This window comes from Callorhinus ursinus, unplaced genomic scaffold (assembly GCF_003265705.2).
Source record: "Callorhinus ursinus isolate GAN/ISIS: 27379988/994484 unplaced genomic scaffold, GSC_fseal_2.0 scaffold32, whole genome shotgun sequence".
Lineage (NCBI taxonomy): Eukaryota > Metazoa > Chordata > Mammalia > Carnivora > Otariidae > Callorhinus > Callorhinus ursinus.
Genome location: NW_027397094.1, coordinates 12,420,372 through 12,447,489, shown reverse-complemented (window position 1 = coordinate 12,447,489; position 27,118 = coordinate 12,420,372). Strand labels below are relative to the sequence as shown.

Sequence of the window (27,118 nt, the reverse complement as noted above, 5' to 3'; positions counted from 1 at the left end):
ATGTCTCTACGCCATGTATCTAAATGGTAGGAGTTTCTCTGGCCTCTGCATTGTATGCTGGTCAGCCTTGAGCACTGCGCACTGTTGGCTCAGAGAAAGGCACTCTCTCCATCCTCATGACCATGGGGCTCAGTCCTGACAAGTTTGAAGTTCTGCATCTTGGGCCTTGGAGGCTGTAGCTTTAGCCTATAGCAGGGACTCTCAAATTTGAGGGTGCATCAGGATTGCTGGAGGGCTCACCAAAATGCAGATTGCTGGGTCCCATCCTACAGAGTTTCAGACTCAATAGGTCTGGGCGGTAGCCCAAGAATGTGCATTTCTAAGTAGTTCCCATGTGATGCTGATGCTCTGGATTTGGGGAGCATGCTTCAAGAAGAACTGGCCTACAGCATACACATTGGTTCTTTAAGGGAACAGAGACCAAGTGGTGCAACCTTATTCCTTCATATCCTGAGGAAAAAATTTCTCACTAAATGTGACTATATAGATATGCAGGGATGGACCACCTTGGCCTTCCTCTCAGAAGCACAACAGGGAATATAAATTATGAACTTTCTCAAGGTGGATATATTTCTTAGTATTCTAATAATTCTTCACTTTAAAATTCAAAATTGATATAAAGTAAAGGGAATGATTAAATATAAAAATGTATACTTATGAGGAAAGTCAACTTTATAAAAATTAAAATGCTATTTCATGTGCTTTTTAGAAAATAAGATTGTCATTTCTTCACATCTGTCAGTCATAAGCACTATATACAATGTTAGGGCAAAATCACCTATGTGATATTAGAGAAAGTTTGTCTGATTTAATGGTATTACATCAAACAATGCCTCAAATTATCTAAGAATAAAGTAAGACAGGGTATGTGTAAAACTTCAAAATGTGACTTACCTAATAACAACTCACCAGCTGTCTCTCTAGATGGTGCAACGCTGATACATCTTCGATTCACTCTGTCAAAACATATTTAAAATCACGACGATTAAATGTTTTGACCAATTTTAGAGAGTGTAGTATAAGCTTTATCTAGTAAAAGATTTTAGCACAGCAGACTAGAGTTTCAAAAGTATGACATGTCTTGTCTAAACCCCATGAAAATATTATCTCAAATTTTAATGCTCTAGTAGAGGAGAAAATAAAATTTTTAGAGAAGGCTCATACCTCCTATATATAGAATATAGAGATTCAATTTTTTAAAAGAAACTTCAGTATTTTATATTTTCTAGTAATTAAGCAAACATTGGATCATGCCTCTGGTATTTTCAAAGACCTGAAAGAATCCTTGTATTCCAGGAGAAACAGGGGATTTAGACTCAGAAAAGATCTGGTCTCTCATCAAGTCACTCACCTTCTTTAAGTCTCAGTTTTTCACCTATTAAATGGGCATGAAAATAACTGTCACGACCATAACAATAATAATACTATCAATAGCTATTTGATACTCAACCATATGCTGAACTTTGGGTGTTATTATCTTCCTCGTGTCACAGGTATGGGCACTGACACAGACAGGCTAAGTAACCTGCCCACCATCAGAGAGCTAGTAAGACAAGGAACTAAAATTTGAACCTTTAATCACTGCACTGGATTGCTTCTTGCGGACACGACCAGCAGTACTATCTGTTTCACAGACAACTACAAAGACAGATGCATGCAGATAAGGGCCAGAGCACGACGCCTGAAGCCCAGGGGATCCTCGCTATCAAAAATGTCTTTTCCTTTTGGATTTTGGTCATTCAACCTTGTCCTCTCTTGAGCCATGTGTAGGACCTTTCCTAAAACCACAGCATTATCTGAAATAAATATTACATAAACACCACAATAAACTATTAAACTCTAACTCCTTCAACGAAAGTGAGAACATCCTATGGATTCACACTTACCTTATAGACTCACTTGCAGCTTTGTCTTTTACAGTCGAAGAGAAAGAAGAATGCGTTTTATCTTCAAATAGGAAAGAGAGTGGTGGTTTGACCACATCTGTTGAGGAAAAAATACATATTGTCTTTATGTAATGATCACAGTTATGTGCTACATTTGTATGTTGCATCAAGAAGTCATTATTACCTTCTGATTTCTGTCTATCCCGAAGCAGATACTTATTTGGAATAGTTAAGTAACATCTCTGTAAACGTCTCCTCTCTCGATTTGGCCCTTCTGTTGGATCCAACTGCCATGAAGTCGGATAGTAGAGGGGGTCATACCAGGCTGCTCTGCAAGCGAAAATAAAAGAATGTTTTAAGGGGCAATCTGTAGTACTTATAACTTTAAATAAAATCATTACAGAACTTGAATAAGGAAATCAAAATCGATCTATTCAATTAAAAAACCCCAACGGCTTATGTAATTGGACTAGGGAATGCATACACATAGTACAATAAAATAAGATAAAAAATAAGTGTCCGTCTGCTCCTGAACCCCAGTCTTCTGGTTCCCTGCCTGGAGGCGTGCTCTGCCACCAGTTTCTCGTACCTACTAAATTTTTTTAAAAGACATATCATGACTACTATATCTGAATGCTTTAGCAACATGTATGCTTTAGCAATACATTGATTGGACTTAATATGGCCCGATAAAGAAAAAAAATCCATTTTCCAAGTTAAGTTTCTATATTTCTCATCTTGTCTACTATTTAATGTAATAAATAAAATTAGTTCATTTTTGTAGTACCAGCCATGTTTCTTAAAATGTTTTAAATTAAGTTCATATTTTATTTTTTTTTTAAGATTTTATTTATTTATTTGAGTGAGAGAGAGAGAACAAACAAGGGAAGGGAGAGGGAGAAGCAGACTCCCCACTGAGCAGGGAGCCCAACGTGGGGCTTGATCCCAGGACCCTGAGATCATGAACTGAGCCGAAGACAGATGCTCAAACGACTGAGCCACCCAGGCGCCCCAAATATAAGTTCATATTTTAAATGAAAGAAAATAGTAGAACTACATTGAATATATTTTTAGAAATAGGTAAGAGAAAAAAAAAACACCCTGAATCCTACTACTCTAAACATACCAATTACTGGTAGAGATTATTTTCTTTCATTTTTTAAAACTCTAGTTATAATTATTATATATATACATTTCTATAGCCTTTCTTCTTTCACTGGACATATTTTAATCTTTATTATCATCACTGAAAATGGCTGACTAATGCACTGTGTGGGTACATTATAATGTATTTAACCCTATTACCATTATTATATATTTAAGTTGTTTTCAGTTCATTCACTAGTATAAATAATGCAGAGATGAAAACCTTTATGTCTACTGCCTTTCTATATTTGGAACATTTTCCTTAGGAGAAAATCACTAAAATAGGATAACTGGAGCTAGAAATAAAACGTTTATAGGATTCCTGACATATGCTGTCAGAGCATACAATGCCATCGAACCTCTGACCGTGGACTAGGTTACATTTCTTCCTGCTGTGGGTATGTATAATATAAAAGGCAAAATATGGTATTTAAAGGTTTTAAAAAATCAAATTAGACTCTAGGCCATATTGAATATTTTCCCGTTTATTAATTTATCTGTCTTATGTGGAAGAGTGTATTCACATCTTTTGCTCAAACTTTTGGGATCTTACATTTTACTTTTAAGTTGGCATGACTTTTTGATATATTTGCCGAAAATAAATTTTCATGTTTTGCTGTTGTTATAGTTGTTAAATACACTGGAAAAAATTAAAGCTCAAATCCATTTATTTCTTCTTGGTAGTTTCTTCTATGGTGTTTGAGCTTAGAAAGTTAACCATCTATCACAGAGTTGATAAATACCCTGTTTTCTTCTACTTTATAAACTTTGAGTTTAATTCTTTTGTTCACCTGGAATTTCCTTTAGTGTCTAATGTTTAGTGCATTTTATCACCCCCAAGTCATACTAATCACTTATCTTAACCAATTTAGAGAATAATACCTTAATTTTCCTCTTTTCATTATCTGTGACACATCCTTTAAATTTTATTATTAAAGTCTTATCTTGAAAAAGATCTATTTCCCAACTATCCTGTTTCAGTGATTTCTCTATTCTTCTGCAAAGATTATATTCTAAATTAAAGCCAATATATAGATATTATTATTTGGAAGAGCTAATGCCTCTCTTTCTCATTATTCCCTCACTTACCCCCAAGAATTTAAAAAAAGATTCTTATAGGATTATTGAAGATGAAATAAATCCCAAGTGATTAAACAAAAAATATTTAAACTAACGAAATAATGTTATGAATCTTTATTATGAAATGTAAATAGTGTTTCACATTAAAATATTAAACAGTAATGCTGGACAACCCGAAATGTCCTTCCACTTTGCTTACCTATCATGCGTCAACTGTTGAATAAGTTCCTGCCAGTGTCTACTGGCACTCAGATCTACTTTATACATTCCTCTGATATGTTGGATCACCTTTTTTCTCTCAATTCCTTGGGAGAGAGACACTGCCTGGGTGATGTCTGCAGCGATTTTAGATATATCCTTTGATTTTGAGTCCAGACGCTGAAAGAGACTAAGTAAACAAACAAGACAGCCCGTAAGTTAAGCCTAAGTGGGCTGTTAAACAGATACAAAAGCATGATACTGTAAAACTAAAAGCATGTGTGAAGTCGAATGAATTAAAAAAGGCATGACTTTTAGAACATATGAAAGCCTACCTTTGTTGATTATTATTAACCGTTTTCCGCCAGGTGGCTTTATTCGTACCTTCTTCAGTTTCATATTTCTTTTGTTCCTAAGAGATTTGGATAATAATATGTAGTATAAAACATTATTTATCATTTAACACTGGCACCGAGGCCAACAAACTAACTTTAAAACCAAGTTAACAAAGGAAAAAGATACTGTCCCCAAGACACCAGAAAGTTAAAATACAATAACCACTTCAATAATGTTATAATTCCCCTTTGTACACAGTTTGGGGCACAGAAGTGAGTGTAGAACAGTTAACTGGGGTGGCAAACTTAAGGGGTTTGCATAGTTGCTTGCTTCCTTATTTTGCTTCAAGGCTGATGCTTCAACTTGCTTGTCACTATAAAAGTCTGTCCTTCACTGAAAGCTACTGATAAAGGATAAGGATGACAATAATGAATAAAATGCCCCTTACAATAAGCCTATTTGTTCTCTCATAGTAAAAAAGCAATATAAAGTAAAAAAAAAATCATTTCAAATTTATCATCGATGATATTTTATAATAAAAAGAATTCTTTCAATCATTCTTTAATTACATTCAGTGGGATCTCCTAAGAAAACTGTGTCTTATGATTTCACTGACTCACCTCTTTGATCATTTTAATAAGGTCTGCTTTTGTTGCTGCACTGGGAGGGACGCACTTCTGCCCACATAGCTTTAAAGCACTCATGAGCAGTTCCGCTGTGTCTAGTTCTTCCTCAGTCAATTCGTCTTGGTGATTATGTATCAACTCTGACAAGTACAAAACTAATTTGGCTCCATGCTTTAAGAAAAAGAAACAATTTTTTGTGTAAGACTGTTGAATCATAGACCTGTATGTACTTCTGAAACAAATAATACATTTTATGTTAAAAAAAAAAAAAGAAGAAGAAGAAGATAGCAGGAAGGGAAAAATGAAGGGGGGGAAATCGAAGGGGGAGGCAAATCATGAGAGCCTAGAGACTCTGAGAAACAAACTGAGGGTTCTGGGGGGGTGGGTTAGCCTGGTGATGGGTATTAAAGAGGGCACGTTCTGCATGGAGCACGTTATACGCAAACAATGAATCATGGAACACTACATCAAAAACTAATGATGCAATGTATGGTGATTAACATAATAAAATTTTTTTAAGTCATAAAGAATTTTTATTTCTTACACTTATATTATGTAACAGTAATTAAGTTAAATTATATCGCTAGATTTATTTGGTGGCATCTGGTTTGAATAGAGCAGCTAAAAGAGACATTTTGGGAACAATTGAAAAAGTTTAATTTTGCATTGGAAATATGGTGATATTAGGGTGTAAGCTAATTTTGTTAGGTAAAATAATGTTATGGATACGTAAGACAATGTTTTTTGAAAAAGATTTCTGTAATTTACTTTAAAATACTTCAAAAAAGAAATGATGTCAATATGATAAAAGTATTAACAACTGTTAACTCTAGGTGATGGCTATATGGTACTCATTATACTATTCTCTATTTTTCTTATTTGAAAATTTTCATTGTAAAAGGTAAAATAAAAAAGAAAAAGGAAGGAAAGTAAGAAGAGAAGGAAAATAAAAGCAAGCAAGTAAGCTTTTGGGGAAAAATTTTTGGAGAAGACTTGCTAAAGGAATACAGGAAATAAGCTTGGGATAAAGGAAAAAAATTCTTAGCTCTTTTCATAGAAAAAATGAACTGGAAGGGAAACTTCCCTTTAAACCTTCCAGGTAAGAGAATTATGCTTTTTATTCTTTCTCCTTTGATTTCTGCTTGGTAGAAGAGACGCTGGTGAAACTTCCAGAACAAAGCCCTTTCTTTGGATTAGCTTGTAAGCAGTCATTACTCCTTAGGGAGAACTAAAGGTGAAAAACTCTAAAACCAGTGAGATGTCGGCACCAGTTCCATGAGCATGTCTAGAGAAGGGCTGGATTAGGCCAGTCTTAGAACTGCCCTGTAACTAAAATCAGAATATTACTTAAGGTAATGACAACTGTCTTTCATAGAGGAAACCTAAACCAAACTTTGATTCATGATTTTTTAAGTGGCCCTTCCATGCAATAGATCTTAGACCTAATTGTTATGTGTATGCTGTGTATTTTTTAAACATTAATTATGCCAACAAGTGAAACATGCAGAATTTTACTTTTTAAAAATTTGCATTGATACAAATACCACTGCATTTGGCTTTATGACATTTTAAACTGTGAATAGTATTAAATGTCAACAAATGAATTTGGAAGCTCTTACATTTTGGGTGATATTTAAATGAACACACTGAATCACATCATGTCATTTCCCAAAAGCATAAGATGAACATATGCAATGATGAAAATAGCAAAGCTCATTTTAATGCAACATTTTAAATTAGTCAGGAGACAGCTGCTTCCTGACCAAAAGAGAAAAATGAACAGACACTCTGTGAGTAAAAGGCCTGAAAAGTTGGCAAATAAAGAAAAATAGTAAATGACTAGACTATTTTCACATGTGTGTCTTAAAGGTAATGCTCTTGATATAATCTAAAAATAGTTTAGTATTCAGTGACATTCTAAAAATGATCTTGAAAAGCTATAAAAAATGTCTTTATTCATCCTGAATATCCAAAAAACACATGATTTTCTTAAGACACTAAAGTTGTTTCTAGAATCTCATCTCAACATCTAACCCACACTTTATTGATCATAGTTCCTGAGACTAGAAAAGGTGTCATTAGGGATGAACACAAAAAAGAAATGACAACCGAGTAGAAATGAGTGTTCCTAGTCCTTAGATTTGTAATTTCTAAATACCATCATCTCATGAAAAGGAAACAAGGGCTTCCTGGGGGGAAAAGTCTGGGAAGGGTGTGCAAGATAAACCTGGGACGTTATTCTGTTCCAGAAAGCAAAGAAGTTAATCATATTAACTTGTTAAAAGTTGAAAAGGCTATGTTAAAGGAATGTAACAATTTGAATCTACATAGGTGTTAATTTGAATATCAAATGGAATAATAACTGCAAAGGTTTGCAACTGCTTTTGTAAAAAAATACCTGAATTCATAATGACACCTCAAAAATAAAGATGAATATAAAAATTGGAGGTTGTTAGGGCACCAACTCATTATTCTAATAAACAGGGAAAAGAAACAAGCATTGCCTTTCCCATACAGACTATATTTTAGGGTAGTCAGATAGTTGATAAAGCAATATTCTTCCTACAGAAGAATCAGAGCAATAGATGCTGGTGGAATGAGAAACTCTGAGAAATCACTATTTTGCAATTCCTAATGAAAAAAGTAGATCTTGGCAACTCTCATCAGCAGCAGCTAAAACTATTAGGTTAAAGGTTGAGGGTGAACTTTAAAACGAATGGATCAGGCTGATATCGTCTGAAAAAGCAGGGCAACTAGACATTCTCTGTCTCCTGCTATGCGGTAACAGAAAATGCAAAGCACTCTTAATAAAGTAGTCTTTTAAAAAAACAAACACAGAACCAGATATGAAACCAGGAACTGGAATCTAGTAAGCCTTGAAACCTAGAGCTACAGGCATACATATGATCAGCTAAATCCAGAATGTGGGAAATCCTATAGAACGAAAGACCCAGTTTCATCAATAAATAGATGACATTTAAAAAATGGCTGGGGAGGGTACTTGCCAGGGATTAAAAAGATTTAGCATACATCAAACAAATGCAATGTGTGGGCCTTATTTGGATCCAGAATCAAGCAACTATTACAAAAATTATAAGACAATTGGGAAAGTTTACACACTGAGTATTAGATGACAATAGAGAACTGCCGTCATTATTGAGTGTGACAAATTTTATAGAAGTCCTTATCAGTCAGAGATGTGGACAGGTAAAGGATTCACAGGTAAAATGATTTGATACCTGACATTTATTTCGAAACACTGCAAAGAAAAATTAAACCTGGGTAATGGTCATGTGGGTCCTTGTTTTCTCTCTCCCAACTTTTAGGTATCTTTGAAAGTCTCCATAATAAACTTAAAAAAACCAGACACAATAATGTGGTTTTGAGGTAGAGAGGAGGTTATTGTAGTGATCTGAGCACAGGGGCGAAAGTCTGAACTAGGGTGGGGCAGGTAGAAAACAGTTAAAGACACGAAATAAATGACTGGCTTTGGCGATGACATGAATTTAAGGGAGAGGAAAATTCAACCATGGAGCCCATATTTCAAGTTGAACCCTGTATGGACACCATCGATGAAATGGGAATAATGGAGAGGAAAGTTGGTGTGGGGAAAGAGGACTGTCAACACCAGGCTGGGTTTTGGTGGATGGCAACTCTGCTGAGAATAAAGGCAGGAAAGAACATCCCTTCAAATTCTCCACAGGAGACTGTGGGCTGGATGTGCTTCTGCCTTGGGAGAGGGAAGACAATGCCCAGAGGGCACCTGAGAGAATCTTAATAGTAGAGAGTTCATCACTTCAAAACTATAACCCTTTGGTTCTTAATATGATATATCTGAGTTTCCCAGGTATTAAAAGGGATGCCTGTCTGTATATATCACCTATTACTGTATTTACAGGGGTATAATGTACATAAAGCATAGATATTAAGTGTTCATTTCTCAGTTTTGACAACTGTATACATCCATTTTACCACTATCCTGAATAAGATCAAGTACATTTTTATTGCCCCAGAAAGTTTCCTAATGCCCCTTTCCATTCAATTCACCTTCTCGCTTCCCCCTTCCTCATGGACACAACTACTGTCCTGAATTCTATCACCATGTCTTAATTCTGCCTGTTCTTAGACTTCATACGAATAGAATCACAAAATGTGTGCTCTTTTGTGTTTGGTTGTTCCTTTTGCTAACACAATATTGGTTTTTTTTTTTTTAAGATTTTATTTATTTATTTGACAGAGAGAGACACAGCGAGAGAGGGAACACAAGCAGGGGGAGTGGGAGAGGGAGAAGCAGGCTTCCCGCTGAGCAGGGAGCCCGATGCGGGGCTCAATCCCAGGACCCTGGGATCATGACCTGAGCCGAAGGCAGATGCTTAACGACTGAGCCACCCAGGTGCCCCACTAACACAATGTTTTTGAACTTCATCCATAATGGTAGGTGCATCAATAGTCTGTTTCCTTTTATTGCTGTATAATAGTCTATTATATAAATATATAACATATCACAATTTGGTTATACATTCTCTTGTTGATTGACATTTGGGTTATTTCCAGTTTTTGGCTATTAGCAAAAAGGCTGACATGGATATTCCTGTACAAGTCTTTTTATGGTCATATGTTTAATTTCTCTTAGGTAAATACCTAAAAATGGAATTTTAGGGTCACAGGTTAAGTATATGTTTAATTTTATAAGAAACTGCTAAACAGCTCTTTAAACTGGTTGTTCCATTTAAACTCTCCATCTATCACTCTTTAAGTGTTAGAATTTATAGACTCTGAAATTCTTTTAAGTATTTTGATTTTGATCATTCCAAATGATCAACACATTTCTAAAAATTTTAACTTACTATAAGCATTTTTAAAAATATATCATATGAACATAATAAAAAATATCACATGTACTACTGTTTGAGCTACTCAATTTAGATGTTTTATGGATAATATAATGCTTTTGAAAAAGAAAACACTTGAAGATTTAGTAAAAACTACAAAGGCTCTTCTAAGAGCTCAGATACAGAATTCTTCATCCCAGCCCTGGAAGAAGGAATGGGAAATAGACAAAGAGGTCAATTTGAGTCTGGTATAGAGCATCTGAAGAAGGACCTCAGGAGATATTTGTTTGGTAAGAAAACTATGTTTAGGATGTTTGGCATGAAAATACAGTTTATCTTCAGTTCTTGTGTTGTTCAATTTTACACTTCACCACTACTTTTTACTTTTGAAGTGTTGAGATACTTACTTGCAGGGATGGGCTAAGACAGTCTCGTAGTATTTCCTGATGATTTGGTTCACGAACTATTTCGAAAATTTGCTTTCTCTCTTGAGAAGAGTGTGCTGGTGACAAAATGTGCACTAGGAGTCTGCCAAGCTGCATTCGGAAGGTTTCCTTACAAGACCATAAGATTTTAGGCCACTGCTGCTTGGAACCACTGGTTTTACTTGAACCCTTCAATCAGAACAGGAATGAATTAGGATCCGACCTCTCAAGCAATAATACACTAACCTCTCTACACAGCCCCAAAGAAGATCACGGGACATGTTTTATTGTAGATTGTTTTTTTAGTAGTAGAAATTAGAATGGTTAAATTAGGGTAGTTAAAAAAGATAGACAAATACCAACATTGATCAAAATAGCCAAGAGGTTGAAACAATCCAAATGTCCACTGATGGGTGAATGGATAAACAATTGTAGTTTATACATAGAATGGAATATTATTCAGCCTTTAAAAGGAATGTTCTGATACATGCTTTAACATGGATGAACTTGAAAATATCACGCTAAATGAAAGAAGCCACATAAAAAAGGACATATCTTGTAGGAAATACCGTATTGTATAACTTATATGAGGTATCTGGAAAGTTAAATTCATAGAGACAGAAAGTAGAATAGTGGTTATCAGGGGCTGGGGGAGAGGGGCATGAGGAGTTATTATTTATTGGGTACAGAGCAGTTTGGGATACTGTAGAAGCTCTGGAGATGGAGAGTGGTAATGGTTGCACAACAATGTGAATGTACTTGGTACCACTGAATTATGCCTTTAAGATGGTTAAAATAGTGAATTTTATATTATGTGTATTGTACCACACAAAAAAAGAGAGAGAGATGGGTTAAGAAGCTAAGGTCACTTAAATTACCTAGGGCTTAGAAATTTTAAACTAAAAAAAAAAAAAAGGAATCATCAAAAAACAACAGTAGATTGACTGATTTTACAATATAAAAGAGAAGGCATCATAATAAAGAATTAATGTTAAAATATGGAGTATAACAATCACAAAATAAGAACTGCATATAAACTGACCACCAATATTCCTTAATAAGTAACCAAATAAGCTGCTTCAACTGTGGTCCAACTAAGGCTAACTCAATCTTGATCAAATATCCTGTATCTGGTTTAAAACTGGAATCAGTACATTTTAGAATCTATTCTGAGTTTTGGAAATGGCTCTCCAAATTACCACCAGTCCTAAGGGCCCTGTGTAAATCATTCAGCTCTAAGTAAAACCTGCAGACACCAAAATCTAGTTTAGATTTAGAGATTGGCAGAATCGAGATTTATGAGTTCTGCTAGAATTAGATTGACTTTTGGTATCTATGAAATGTGCTGACTGATTTGTTCCCTAGGGTCAACTGTATATGATCCACAGAAATCCAAGTACATCAGTGATTAATGGAGCCTGATACTTGGTAGTATTCTCTACATAATTTTGAAGGTGTTAGATATGTTTAAGCCAAGATCTAACCTTTATAATAATTAATAATAATACTAATAATTCAAGAGTAACTGGACACATAAAACCCTACTCCTTTTGTGTTAATGAACATGTCCATGCAATTAATTTACTTACAATAGATACTTTGAATCCTTCTACAAGATATGTGAGTATCTCCTTCTGAAATGGATTGAAAATGGAAGGCTGTTCAGGATGAACATCTTCTTCAGAAATTTCAGTCTGGGAAACTGAGATCTTGCTTTGAGTTGCATTTTCTGGAGTACTCAAAACGTCAATAATATCTGGATTAAACTCTTTGAATTAAAAGAAGAATAAACAATTAGTCACATCAGTGATGCCTAGCCATTACAAATGGTAATGAAGCTGGTAAATATATTCTATGTAATTGTTAATTCAGTTGTCACAATATAAATGTGTAGCAAATGTATTAGATGTAGAAGATAACAATACAACAAAGAAAGTGAATTCACCCAAAACAATGCAGGCATTTAAACATATATGTCATATAATTCTAAACTAAATATTTTATTAATGAAGATGAGTTAAATTGCAAAATTATTAAGGTCATGAGGTTCTTGTGCAAATCAAACATAAAGACCACATAATCTTTACATTAGGTGGGTATGTAGAGCTGTTTTAATGCATGTGCTATCCCATTAAATTTGCATGTGATAAATGATTTCAATTTCAGAGTTTAGCCTGGGATCTGGTTGACCCAAATACAAATTAGAAAAGTTAAAAATATGAGCCTTGGTTGTATTATGCATTTATAATGATTAACAATTACTGTTTTCTTTTTCCTATTTTCTTGAGGTTACTTGAACATTTATTGGGAATTCCATTTTGACTTATCTATAGTGCTTTTTTTCAAAAAAAGATTTTATTTATTTATTTGACAGAGCAAGAGAGGGAGAACACAAGCAGGGGGAGCGGCAGGCAGAGGAGAGGGAGAAGCAAGCTTCCCGGTGAGCAAGGAGCCTGATGTGGGGCTCGATCCTAGGACCCTGGGACCATGACCTGAGCCAAAGGCAGACGCTTGACCGACTGAGCCACTGGGTGCCCCTCTATAGTGCTTCTGAGTGTATTTCTTTGCATAGCTTTTTAGTGGTTGCTCTAGGTATTATGTTTTATATATAAATATATAAATCAGTAGCCCCTATAAAATGCAAATTGAAACCACAATATGATATCACTATACATCTATCAGAATAGCTAAAATTAAAAATAGTGACAATGCCAAATACTGGTTAAGGATGTGAGGAAAGCTGCATCACTCATACATTGCTGGTGGGAACGTAAAATTAAACGGTCATTCTGGAAAAGTCTGACAGCTTCTTAACAAGAACAAAGCACACAACTACCCTTATTCCAGAAGAACGAAGCCTTATTTTCACACAAAAACTTACACATAAATGTTTCCAGCAGCTAGCTTGAATTGTAGTAACTGAAAGCTGGAAAACAACCCAGATGGTCTTTCAACAGGTGAATGACTAAACAAACTATGGTGCATCCATACCATGGAAAACCACTCAGCAAAAACAAAAAAGCAACAAACTATTGATACACACAAAAACCAGGATGACTCTCCGAGAATTATAGAGGGAAAAGCGCCAACCCTAAAAGGCCACATACTGTATGATTCCATTTATACAGAATTCTCGAAATGATGAAAATAAAGAAATGGAGAACAGATTAGAGGTTGCCAGGGACGAAGGAAGGGGCAGAAGGGGAGGAGAGTGGGTGTGGCTATTAAAAAGGCAACACAGAGGCTCCTGGTTGGTGCAGCCAGTTGAGCATCCAACTCTTGGTTTCAGCTGAGGTCGTGATCTCAGGGTTGTGAGATCGAGTCCTGCATTGGGCTCCACGCTCAGCAGGGAATCTGCTTGAAATTTTCTCTCCCTCTGCTCCTCCCCCCCTGCCGCTCTCTCTCTAATAAGTAAATAAACCTTCCAAAAAAAAAAAAAAAAAGGCAACATAAGGGTCTCCTGTGTGATAAAGTGCTCAGTTCCTTGAACATAACTATGTCTGTATCCTGCTCATGACCCTTGACTCTAATTTTGCACAACCCTCTGGGGGAAACGGGATAAAAGGCATAGGGGATCTCTCTGCAGTATTTCTTAACAACTGCATGTGAATGTACAGTTATCTCAAAGAAAAGTTAAAAAAATATCTATTGGGGCTGCTGTACTGTTTTAAACTCAATGGTCACTTCAGGTCAGCATATAACACATTAAAAAGTGGATTTTTATTCAAGACCTCTTAGTTCCAAATAAGAAATTCTTGGGAATGAAAAATTAATGCTGTTTAAAATTTTGAGACCTAATCAGTTTCCTCTTAAATCATTTTCCTTTTAATCCCATATCTGAGCAAGCACAGATTTATCCTCTGGTCCTACCTTGATAAATAATCCTGTTAACCGCTAAAATGGTGAGCCTCTGCAGTCTCTGCGCCAGCTCTGTCTCGGTTGCCTGGACGGGGTTCTCCTGGCTCATTCTCCTCTGCATCATCACATGCAGTTCGTCACTTGCCACCGAGCGCATTTTCATCAGCAGAGAGTCAGTCTGAGCAAGGGGAAATTTTCGAGGACCTTCAAATATATAAATTAAAAACATCAAATGCCAGAGTTAACAGGGATCAAGGAAATTATTTTTCTTGCAGCTTTTTGATTATTAGACCATGAAACGAATCTGAATTGATACCAAGGTAATTTACACAAAGGAAAGAGCATGATTCAGAGAAGGTGATGTTTCTCCCCCTTTGATGAAGTGCAACAGTACTTCTGATTTCAAAGTCCAAATATGAATGTTGAAGCTAGTAACACAGACTAGTGGGATGGACATCACTTGGCAAAATTTGAGTCTTTGGAAAAACTCAGAAGAATTAGACGGGTATATGTAAGTAGTTCAGAACGTTCTGACAAAATATTTTCAAATACTGTTTCACTTCCTTGTATTCCAAAATAATCAACAGGTTTTTAAAGCACATGGTGTATTCAGTAAGAATATGATTATTTCTGGATAATTACCATTGTTAAATTTTATAAAGTAGTTTTGAGAATTATATATAAGTGAGATTAGTAGAAATCAGTCCAGTGAAAGTGAAGAGATCAGAAAAGTAAATATAATTCCAGTGATTTGCTATTGAAATGATTTGGTACATCTTTAGAATTCAATCCTCTAAAAGTGTTTCCTGCGAACTGTGTCCTCAGATTGAACAGTTAGGAGTGGCATTCCTGCACCATCACTGCACCTGCTCCGAGAGGTACCACACAAGTAGCGGATCCAGGAGGATACGGGGAGAATGCGTCTGGACATAATGGGCTGAAGGAGAAGGGCATCGGAAGTTGACCATAGGAACCAAAATGACGTCTTGGTAGGTGAGGAATAATGGAACCCTTCATTGGAATTGAACCTTTGTTTTAAATTATGAAAACATACATCAATTTCCACAGATAGCCTCTATACACATTACTTACATGACTCAATTATGATACGTTTTAATGACTCATCCTGTAAGATATTTAAATATTTTAATAGCATTTTAGATTGTGCAGTATTTTCAGGTAGTCAGTAATTCTTATCCATTAATACATTTGGGTAGGTGGAGTTGCCTTTGAGACAAAAACGAAGTAAATAAAAAAATATTCATATCCAGGGTATATTCAAGAATAATATCGTCAGCCTATGTTCTTACTTAGTTTAAGCAGATTCTTCCTAATGTCTACATGTCTGGCAGCTTTCCAGGCAGGTAATTTATTATCTCTGGCAGATAATCCTAATTCAGAGGCAGAGCAATATACTGAATAAGGAAATGTTAAGTCCTCACTACTATGTACTTGAAAAAGTGGGGGGGGGGTGCGTATTTTGGCACTCGTGCTGTGAAGCTGCACCAGCTGGAGTGGCCTCAAGTGCACTTCTTTCTAAGCCTCCATTCCCTCATATATTAAGATGTAGATTAGAAAGTAAAATAGAGCTCACTTCACAGGTAGATATTTGTCACTCTCTGACATGATATTAAATGTATTTGTTTACAGGGTTATTAACCATTTTGTCCAGTAAAATATAAGATCCATGAAAGCAGATAAAACAATACCTGGTATGTGGCTGATGTCCAATAGATATTTGATGGTTGAATGAATGGATAAAGAAGACTGTTCTATGGATTAAATAATAAATAAAATAATGGATGGGGTGCCCCAGTGGCTCAGTCGGTTGGGCATCCAACTCTTGGATTTTGGCTCAGGTCGTTATCTCAGGGTTGTGAGCTCGGGCCCTGGGTCAGGCTCCCCCCGAGCTTAGTGGGGAGTCTGCTTGAGATTCAATGCCCCTCCTCCCACTCAAGCTCTCTCTAAGTAAATAAACACAATCCTTTAAAAAATTAATTAGGGGTGCCTGGGTGGCCCTTACTTTTGACTAAGAATGAAGAAATGAAACAGTCTTTCCCAAATACATGTGTAAAACAATGTGGAAGGAATTACAAAGCAACATATAAAGTGTATTTTGTAAACTGGATTCCAAGAGACAGTATTTTAAAAAGGGCCATATTTAAACCAGGAAGAACTGGTGGGAGAGGCCTATGAGAGATGTGTCCTAAAGACATGACAGAGCTGGAATGAGTGGATGCGGTGTAGGACACAGAGGGAGGGGTGCGCGGTGCAGAGGGAGGGGCGTAGGTGCTCTTGCTCCAGCTGTCTCTGATTACAGGCCTCTGTGCTTCTGTAAAATGTGGGAGCTGGTCTGGTAAACTTTTAAGGTCTTCCCTCAAGTTCAAACTTTGTAGGACTCCATAAGCCTCGTGTGGCTTACAGCAATGGCATTTACTTAGGTGCAGTAAAAGACATAAGCCCAGGGGAAGAGGCCAGAGGAGGCAGAAAAAAAAAAAGAATGGTTTAAAGAAAGGACTAAAGGTCTGTCATCCACTTTAAAAGGACTCAAACAAACAAAAAATAAACAATTAACGAACTTGGAGCTACGCAGGGCTCTGAGGCTAAAGGTGATAAAAATGCTCATCAAAAGAGAGATGAAAGACTATTAGGGAAATCACAGACCAAACCGAGGACACCAAGAGCACCACTGTGTCAGACCAGGATGAGTTGATGGAAAACTAAACCGGGGATCTAGGTATAAAAGCTCAGGAGAAATGGACATGAGAATGAGAAATGTGAGCAAGAAAGAAACAGCTCCCGTGATGTGTGACACTGGCAAAGGCATATTTTCCTATATCAAAAGAGGGTGAATTCCATCTAAGCAGTCACTGACTATATAAATATAAGGAATCCTGCAATGGAAAGGTGGTTCAAAAGTTGTCTTCTGGTATGTGGTTAGCTGAGCGTGACTGCTAGACTCGATAAAAGGCAGAATTCTACCCGAGACCAGAGAGTTCCTGGGACATCCAGTCAAGAGGAGAGACTGCGTTCGGATACTATATTAAGGAAGGCTGTATAGGGGCAATAAAGTTATGTGGATGTCTTAGAAGTTTTATTTACGTAGCTTACATTTAGCATAATTGAAACATAATGCTGCAAAAAATGTATAGCTTTTCTCTACAGATGAGTTTCTCACATGGTTTTAAAATCTGGCATAGCACTGAACAAAATAAACAACTTGTGTTGTTTAACACAAGTAGAAGATAGATTTGGATTTAAAAGCCCTTATGACAGTAAGGGTGATTAAACTTCAAACAAATTACCAATTACTGTGTTTGGAGATACGTGTGTGTGTGTACACATATATATCCACTATACATACATACATATGCACATGTATTTGTGCAGGTGCACGTGTAGATCCTATGTGTGTGTGGGGAGGTGTTTAGGCCATCTTTCCAGATTATGTGTATAAAGGTCACAGCAGATTCTGTCAGAAAAATAAGGAAGTCTAACAATATTGACACTTATTTGGTGATCTGTGCTAATTCACAGGAAGCGCTGAGGTGGCATGCATTCTAACCACATGTGAGCCACCATCTTCTCCCCCTTCACTGCTCGACAGCCTCCTACCTGGACCCCCCACTACTTTCCTTGCTCTCCTCCAACCCACTCCCCACACACAAACCAGAGTGGTCCTTACAAAATGAAAATCTGCTTATGTCATGACTTCCCAGCATGATAAAATCTCAACTCCTCCACATGGCCTACATGGTTACCTACGCCCTGGCCCATGCTGCCCCGGGCAGCCTCATCCGCATCGTGCTCCTCATTCGCTCCAGAGTATTCCACTCTGGCTAAATGACTTCCAGTTCTCCGAAGCTCAGTATTTTCCTGATGTGAAACCTCATGTAAGCCGGTCATGCTGCCTACCGCACTCCTTCTCTGACTCTACCTTGCTAGCTCCTCTCACCCTTTGTGTCTACACTGAAATTGTACTTCCTCAGAGAATTCTCTGACTTCTGATGGAAACCAGGTTGCCCTGTTATGGTCTCTACTCTGATCCTCTGCATTTCTCTACTATTTTGTAATCTTTGTGAGGACAGAATCTGTATGTTTTCCTCACCCCTGTATCTTCAACATTTACACTGTGCTTGGCACATGGCAGCTGCTCAAGAGATAACTGAATGAGAAGAGCACTGAAAGAAACCAGCAGAATGTTTTTTCAGGGAAAAAAACCTTTCTCAAATTTTATAGTTTAACTTTTTTTTTTAAGATTTATTTATTTATTTTAGAGAGAGAGAGAGAGAGTGAGAGCAGGGGAAGGGGAGGGTAGAGGAGAGGAGAGAATCTCAAGCAGACTCCCCGCTGACGTGGACCCTGAGATCATGACCTGAGCCAAAATCAGGAGTTGGATGCTTAACCGCCTGGGCCACCCAGGTGCCCCCCATAGTTTAACTTTTGAAAGTAAAAAATATTTTAAAAGTGTGAATGGCATCAGAATATAGGAAAGTCAAGCCACCCTCAATTTATAATTATTAAAATATTATTTCAATACTCACCAGCAATGCTCTTCCGCTTCTGAAATACTGCATGATGGGGAGCAGAGGGTAATGGGAATGTATCTGCAAGGTTTTCAGAGTCATGATTTGCAGTGGTCCTTATAAATTCCATAGCAGCTTGGAGAACTCTAAACTGTAATGCAACAGCCGTATCTAAAAACAGAAGATACTAGAATGTTTTCAAGCCATGTGGATGTTAATTTTTAAAACTGAGTTGATTTTTATTTTCATGCAACATCTAAACTGCCAATATATGTTTTAATAGATGTAAATTTTAAAATTTTGATCAATGTGGGTTTGATAGTAGTAAACATTTTTAAACAGCCTTTAGAAGAAATTGTAAAGCAAATTTTGAAATAGTCATTATAAAAAATTCAGTGGAAAAATATCAGCTCACAAATTTATTTCATTTTATATCATTGTTTTAAAGAACAGGCTTTTTAACATATAAGGCAAAATTTACCAGAAATTCTCACATTTTTCTGTTTCATACTTATTTAGTATTTGCCATTAGAGAAAACTAATGGGCATTTTTATTCAACATAAGCCTTTTAATTCTATTTGGTAAGAAAAATCAGAGGCTACTCTTAATGTGTTGCCAGCTACTATTTATATCAAGGCATCACTTGTTTAAATTTTGCCACTTAAAAAGACTTTTTAAAGCTGATAGATACTATCACAAAATTAAGGATGAACCTTCAGTACAATAGTTTCCACAAGAAAGAGATTAGGTTCAAATAACATTTTTGGCTACTATATAATTCCCTCCCAAATCCATAAAAACTAAATCTTACTTTGTGTCCTCTTGTTTTTGCTATTTTGAAGATACCCAAGCAGTACAATGAGGTCTTCGATAACTCTAAAATATTGTGAGCCTGAGGAACTGCAAGCATGAATTGTAACTGCTATGAAAAGTTGCTGTATATCACAAGCAAGCAATTTGTACTCATTCAAAGGAACGCTAAAGAAAAAGAACAAACAATTTAAGGCAAAGAGAACTGGATTAAATTCCCATTCTTATGGCATTCACTCATTCATTCAGTATTTACTCATGCTTACTCTATGGCAGGTCATTTGAACTGCATGCTAGAAACAGAAATAAGAAAACATGCTTTGAGTCCTGTCAAACAGTTGACTGTTTTGCAGAGGACCAGATGAGTAAAGAGATAACTATAAACAGTAAGTGCTGCTAAGGGTAACAATAGAGATTAACACAAGATTCCATGGAAACACATAGGTTCCTAGACCTCATGGAAGGTGAAGATTTAGGGGGTATGAACAGGAATGCTCTAGAAGGCTCCTCAGACAAGGTGCATTTGAATACATTACCTAGCCTCTCTGAATCTCACACCAAATTATAGTTATTTTAAGGATTAAAAGAGATAATAGACGTGAACATATATTAATCACTTATACCTGTTAAATATGAATTAGTTACTTCTGTCCCCCAATTTTGAACCTTGATAATCTACCTCAGTATATGATATTAAGCCTGAATACTTCTCTCCATTTGTTTTTTTCCAAATCAAGCAAGAGTTAGAAATGGTAACTATTTGGGGCCAATTAATAAGAGTAGCATGTAAGCACATTCAGTAAGTACAATTTATTAAAAACAAAACAAAACCAACCAACAACAAACTACTTTTAGAAGAAGCCTGTAGGCAACTCTTCCCAATTAGATTATGTTGTATTATAACCAAGACTAAGTGTTTTGAGGAAATAAAATAACTTCGTATTTCTCACATGCCTAGTACACAAATCCTAAATTTAATGGGTATTCAGTAACAATTGAACCGAACTCAGTAAAAGGAGTCTCTCTTGCTCATAGAACCTCCCTGGCCTAGAGAATTGCCAACTATGTATTCTGACTTCTCTTAAAAAATATAGATAATATTTCATGCTTTAATGTGCAGTCAGATGGTACTGCTGGAGATTTATATTTTAACATTATGCTAATAAAATTATGTTGTACATCATACATGCAGACACCAAAGGCACAAAATCCAAGTAAAAATATAATCTCACACATTTTGTAAAGCTGTTAATCAATTTGGTAGGCAGCCATTTACCAATATACTTCTGGAAACAGGAAATTCATTTACAGTAGTAAGAAAGGAGAGTATCAGAAGTTTAAAACATAGGCGTTTGAAGTGAGATGGGTTCAGTTTCAAGCCCTGTGCTATTTACTAGCTGGATGATCTTCAACAAGTCACTCTCTCTCTCCAATCCTCAATCTCCTATTCCTTGTGGGGATAATAATTTTTATAAGGTCACAACAGAAGCCTGGTAAATGTATTTAAGGACAATTGAATTTATTCAACTTGTCTTTGGGTTCTAAATACTTAAAAGCAGGTTGTACAAACATCTTTTTTTTATTATGTTATGTTAGTCACCATACGGTACATCATTAGTAAACACCTTTTTAAGTAAGCTTGTTGAAAATGGTGGAAAATATTCTCCCTTCCAAATTCAATTTAATTTAATTAATTTAATCTAATCAGTTTGGTAGGAAAGATAGTCTTTAAAAGTATTTTGAAAAATCAGACGCCCTAATGTAACCTATTACTAAAGTTTTCCCTTTCTAAAATATTTATCAGATGGTGCCATTTTAAATAATGATTTAAAACTTACTTTTTTTCTAATCCATTCAGGGCTGCTACTGTATTACATAACACATACAGTAGACCATTATCCAGCAACATATCTGCTACCTTGGAACAAGAATTTAATATCTGGAGAAGAAGTAAGAGAGCACTATGCAAAAGCATGTTGTCATACAGAGATGTCTCTATTAGTCCCAGAATAGGAATGACAGACCACTTCTGAAAAATTCCCATGTTTTTCACATCTTCCAGGTCAAATCTGTAATGAAAAATACCCAGTTAAGAGCACGTTAGAAGCAACTAACCACCAAATAAGGAAAAATGATTGCAATATGGGTCGTTTTGCTAACTAGATTTTGAAGTTATAAAAAATAAATTTGGGGAGCAAGGACCTTTAAAGGACCTTTAAGATCATAGACCCCGCCCCCAATAAAATAAAGTATTGTTAGAAGTCTGTCCCAAGGTAAATATACAAACATTCAAATGAAACATGTATACAATTTCATGGTTTTAATTGACTTGCTTTAATTTGTCCATAGGCCCCTTAGGTGCAAAGGACTCCTGCTTTAGGGGTCTATATAACAAGTGCACAGGAAGATATTATAAATTTATTATTAATAAAATAAAATTATTAACAATAAATTATAATTAACAGTATAATCATTAACATATAACACACAACATATATAATTTATATGATTATATGCTGTTACTACTACATAACATATAATAATAATAATAGTATTTGAGAGACCTTGAACTAGTAAAAAGAGGTCTAATGAAAGGAATGAGTTCTTGTCCCAATACTATATGCCTCTGTGATAGAAGGAAATTATTTAAGCATTTTGTACCTTATTTTCCTTATCTGTCAAATACGTGTGGAGACACCTGCCCTACTTTCTTCTCAAGGCTGTTGCGAGAATCAAAGGAGATACTGCAGAATTGCTTGGAAAGAGCTAAAAGCTGTACGCAAATGAAAGTGCTATTGTCACTACTGCGACTAATAAGTAAATTCTTCAAGGTCTGAATTGGTCTACTTAATAAGCAAAAGAGACTTATAATGATGATGAGAGGGGCGCCTGGGTGGCTCAGTCTGTTAAGCATCTGCCTTCGGCTCAGGTCACGATCCCGGGGTCCTGGGATCAAGCCCCACATTGGGCCCCTGCTTCGCGGGGAGCCTGCTTCTCCCTCTCCTCCCTGCTCATGCTCTCCCTTGTGCACTCTCTCTCTCCCCCAAATAAATAAATAAAATCTTTAAAAAAAAAATGATGAGACACACATTTCTCACTACACTAACACAGAGAGTGGTAACAGTTTCACTTTTTGGCCAAACCAGGAATTCCAGGTGATGGATGTACTCTTCTCCCAGAAAACCTGGAGGCTGAGGGGAGTGGGAAGCTTCTCTATGGATCACTCATGTGATCTGCTGCTGGGCAAAGACGAGCCACCTTCTTTTCAGCTACCCTTCTCATGTTAACACTGTGTGCCAAATCTTAACTGGTCACCTTCTTTCCTTTGATGAAGAATTTGTGTCTAGTTTCTAACTAATGAATGAAATACAAAGGAAGAAGTTAGAAACAAAATCATATGGAAAATAATAAGTTGATTTACCTGGAAAATGACTTTTAGAGGGTTTTTTCTAAAAATGACCAAATAATTTTATTAAGATTCAGCTTAATAAATTTTATTTTTAAGACAAAAGATCCCCGATTATGGTGGAGGAAAGAACCCACTTACTCCTCATCAAGGCCAATACGTCGACCAAAGAACATTTCAATGAAGCATTCTAACAATTCCTGTGTTCCCCGGTGAAGATACAACTGGTTGGCTAGCAAGGAAAAGCCACGGTTCTTTAGGAATTTATCTTTTTGTTCTTTAGATGCTCTATTAAAATACGCATCTAATAGCTAAGAAAAAAAATTAAGACAATTTAAATAATGCATTAAAATTTTATAGGCTGTAGAGAAATCAGGCAAATACTTGTTAAGTTACCATTTACTTTCATATGCATAGAACATAGAAAGCTCAAAAAAATGCAATCTCCATAGCAAAACAAAAATAATCTTTTCTTCTGACTACTTTGGAATGCTAATGATGACTTTATCTTGGTGATCTTAATACCTTTGTTATGGGGAGACTAACTTTTTTAGCTAAGCATGGACACCTAGTAGACTGGTAGCTCACTCGAGTATAAGTACAATATTTGTGCTTTATTCTGAAGGAAAAAAAATAGTCAACACTGTACTATCCTCTCCCTGTAAATGTGTGTGTGTGTGTGTGTGTGTGTGTGTGTGTGTGTGTGTGTATCTCCTAGACTTCATTTCTAGACTTCTTGACAGATTATTTATCCTGAGCACAGGCCTAAATTTCCACCCTTCCCTGGCATCTTAAATGCAACACGTGTAAAACCCAATCAATTATTTTCCTTCCAAACTCAATCTTTCGTGGTTCCAATCTTAGAGCACACAGTAGCGCCACTTTTCTAGATTTCACAGTTAATCTCACTTTTGGCTTTTCCAGCCCTGACTGCCCACGTGTAATTATGAAGTTCTCTCCCCTTCATTCCAGCGAATGTCTCTGAAATCTGCGCGTCCTTCCACTTCCCATTTCCCCAGATCAGGAACTCATCATTTCTCCCCCGGACTACTGTGCTAGCCTAAACAGAATACTTCCACCTCTCCTCCGCTGCAGTCACTCCCTCACAGTGCTGATAGACGATTCTTCCCCAAACACACATCTATTTACTGACCTACTTAAAAACTTTCCAAGTTTACAGCATGATACCAAATGTACCTTTTGCATGACTCCTTCCTTGGTTCCCCCGTCAGAATTAATTGCTTTTCCTATGCTCCCACTCTTCTTTATTAATATTGCCATTGAAGCACCCATCACAAGAAGTCTTTCCATTTTATTTAGTTGGGTAGATGTCTTTCTCCCTCACTAGACTATAAACGCCTGGAATGTGGAAATCGCTCTACTTTATATCCCACATAGCAACTAGCCCAGTGTTTTGCACATGGGATGGAAGCTCAATAAATACTGTGTTGAACTGCAAGTGCTTAAAAAAACATCCTACTTAAGACAAACTAAAGAAAGTGAGAATCTCTAAAAGACCATTTCAATATTGGGTTGTTTTCTAATGGAAACCAATCATACCAAACGTTTATTCATTCAACACTATGCTTAGTACCTAGTGTGCACTAGACACAAGATGCCCATCCTCATGGAGCTGATATGTCAGTGTGGGAGAGTGAAAGAACAAGCACACAGACAGAATAAAAAGATAATTCCAAGACATACCTGGGATGCTAGAATAAATGAGGAGTTGGACACTAGAGGGAAGCTATTCTGAAAGGTGACTGGGTCTCTGAAAAGGTGACAGCTGAGCTAAAACTTGAAGTAAATGTTTAAGATTTGATACTACCCTGCAGGAAAGATTTCCAATGAACTATGTGTTCCTTGTAGTTGGTAGACTTAAAAGACATATGGGTATGAATCTATATATGGAGGAGAGCTTAAAATTGCATGATAATACATATAAAAAATGACTAAGAAGTAACAAACTACAGTTGACCCATGAATGACCCCCCACAGCTGAAAATCTGCATATGACTTCTGACTCCCCCAGCCTTAACTACTAATAGCCTCTTGTTGACTGGGAGCCTTACTAAGAATATAAACAGTCGATGAACACACAGTCTGTATGTTCTACGTATTCTATACTGTATTCTTACAATAAAGTAAGCTTGAGAAAAGAAAGTGTGATTAAGCAAATCATAAGGAGGAGAAAGTATATTTGCAGTACTCTATTTATAAAAAAAAGTCTGCATGTATTAAGTGGACCCACGCAGTTCAAACCCATGTTGTTCAAGGGTCAAGTGTATATTGGTTCATTATTCCTTAGAATAAAATAAAGCTTTAGGTCTACTTTAACACATATTAAAACAACAACACATCTAGAATTTGTCCTTACTTTAATAACTCCTTGTTGTATAGCAGGTGATGGGTGGTTAACGAGGACTAAAAGTGTATCTGCCTGAATGAGCTTGTCCATCACATCTTGAAGCATAACATCGGGCAGGATGAGAAGAACTCCACTTAAGAGCTCATATAATCCACAGCATATAGGTACCAAACAGTCTTCTGTTACACTAAAACAGAGACCCCAAAAGTCTTACTAACACAATTATCAGGAAGACAAGTACACAATGATTACCTGAAAGCACTGTAAGGAATAGTAATAATTTGAACCTGTGAAACAAAGGTTCATAAAATGTTTAACTGTGACTAGCAAATGTGCCATCACTTTTTTTCATTTTATTCATCAGCGATAAAGTTGAGGCATACAGTCTATTAAACACCATTCTATTCCACAGCTATCATGTGCAATAGGGTGGTGGGCATTAGCCACCTCTCAAGCATTCAACAGGCATATTTGACCAGTGTCTACTGTACCTCACGGCACAGGCAAAACATTCCCATCACCACAGAAACTCTCGCAGTATGTTGCTACTTGCTGCTATAAATCTTATAGCTTCCCCGAAGAGTTTTTCTCTAATAACTGTAAGAATTAAATAGACCAGAAGACATTTTTTTCTTTAGTAACTATTTATGGTTTGGCCTTGGGCAAAATATAGAATTCAATACTAGCTAGCATTCAAATAAAGAGAAAGGTACCTTTCTGTTTGTTATTATATATGTTGTAGATGGGAAGTGACATAATGAAGACATTTCTAGAAGGGTAGAGATTCTTCCAAGAATAGTAAGACAAAGAGGGGGGCCTGCAAAATCATGTGAGTACCTGTGAGTACTTGCAGTTCGGCTGGAGTTTGGCTCATAACCCAGAGAAAAGGCAAAGTTCTCCCACTCATCGGTGGTGTTCCTATCAACAAGACTTGGCCAACGTCCAACGGCTGCGGATCCATTCTGGGAAGGAAAAGCTAGCCCTAGACTTGCAGTAGTGCTGTGGCTTTGCTGGAATGAAGCCAGTCCCTTTAGGTAATCAGGTCGGCGTGGGCAGGGCTCGTCCCCAGGACTGTCATCGTCTGATCTGGGTTCTGCTGCCAATTCTTTATGATCAACTCTGACCCCCGGAAATCCCAGTGTTCCCTTTGGGACACCACTGACAGAGGCGCAGGCTGAAAGGGCAGCTTCCATTTCACACGCAGCTTTTGCAGACTCAAAGCCACTGACAAACGCATCCTCTTTACCTTTTTTCAGGGTCTCGGAACTCACCAGAGAATTCAGTTTCTCTGCTTGAGAAGCAACATAATTATCTGCAATATTTTGTAACTTGTCAATACTATAACCCAAACTTCCAGTCAGTTTTTGTGGTTGCGTTCGAGGTGAAACAGTAGGAAATGCTGGTAGGCTTCTAGAACGCAGCATGTTGGTGGTCATCCGTTGTGGGATAATATTACAGGACTTGTTTCCTGGTGAGAGTAGAAAGAAAAATACTCTTTACAAATCTATGAAGTGGGACCACCTGTTTTCTGCACTATCAGTCACAACCACAGCAATGACCCATTTATCTAGCAATGTTAAAAGAATCCACATAGGGTAATGTTCCTAGTAACTAGTGCTT

The 27,118-nt window shown here is 36.6% G+C and overlaps 1 protein-coding gene across 1 annotated transcript in view; it reads right to left on the bottom strand.

Annotated features, from left to right (window-relative positions):
• Window positions 1-27,118, bottom strand: part of LYST (lysosomal trafficking regulator) — a 163,660-nt gene that overhangs the window by 48,092 nt on the left and 88,450 nt on the right. The window contains exons 23-37 of the mRNA XM_025850667.2: window positions 26,336-26,966; window positions 25,508-25,685; window positions 23,272-23,441; window positions 21,563-21,793; window positions 19,726-19,892; window positions 18,932-19,084; window positions 14,400-14,591; window positions 12,119-12,297; window positions 10,512-10,718; window positions 5,267-5,443; window positions 4,646-4,722; window positions 4,312-4,500; window positions 2,071-2,216; window positions 1,887-1,983; window positions 895-956 (exon numbers count right to left, since the gene is read on the bottom strand). Coding sequence (XP_025706452.1) covers window positions 895-956; window positions 1,887-1,983; window positions 2,071-2,216; window positions 4,312-4,500; window positions 4,646-4,722; window positions 5,267-5,443; window positions 10,512-10,718; window positions 12,119-12,297; window positions 14,400-14,591; window positions 18,932-19,084; window positions 19,726-19,892; window positions 21,563-21,793; window positions 23,272-23,441; window positions 25,508-25,685; window positions 26,336-26,966 — 2,856 coding nt within the window. The remainder of the gene's footprint in view (window positions 1-894; window positions 957-1,886; window positions 1,984-2,070; window positions 2,217-4,311; window positions 4,501-4,645; window positions 4,723-5,266; window positions 5,444-10,511; window positions 10,719-12,118; window positions 12,298-14,399; window positions 14,592-18,931; window positions 19,085-19,725; window positions 19,893-21,562; window positions 21,794-23,271; window positions 23,442-25,507; window positions 25,686-26,335; window positions 26,967-27,118) is intronic.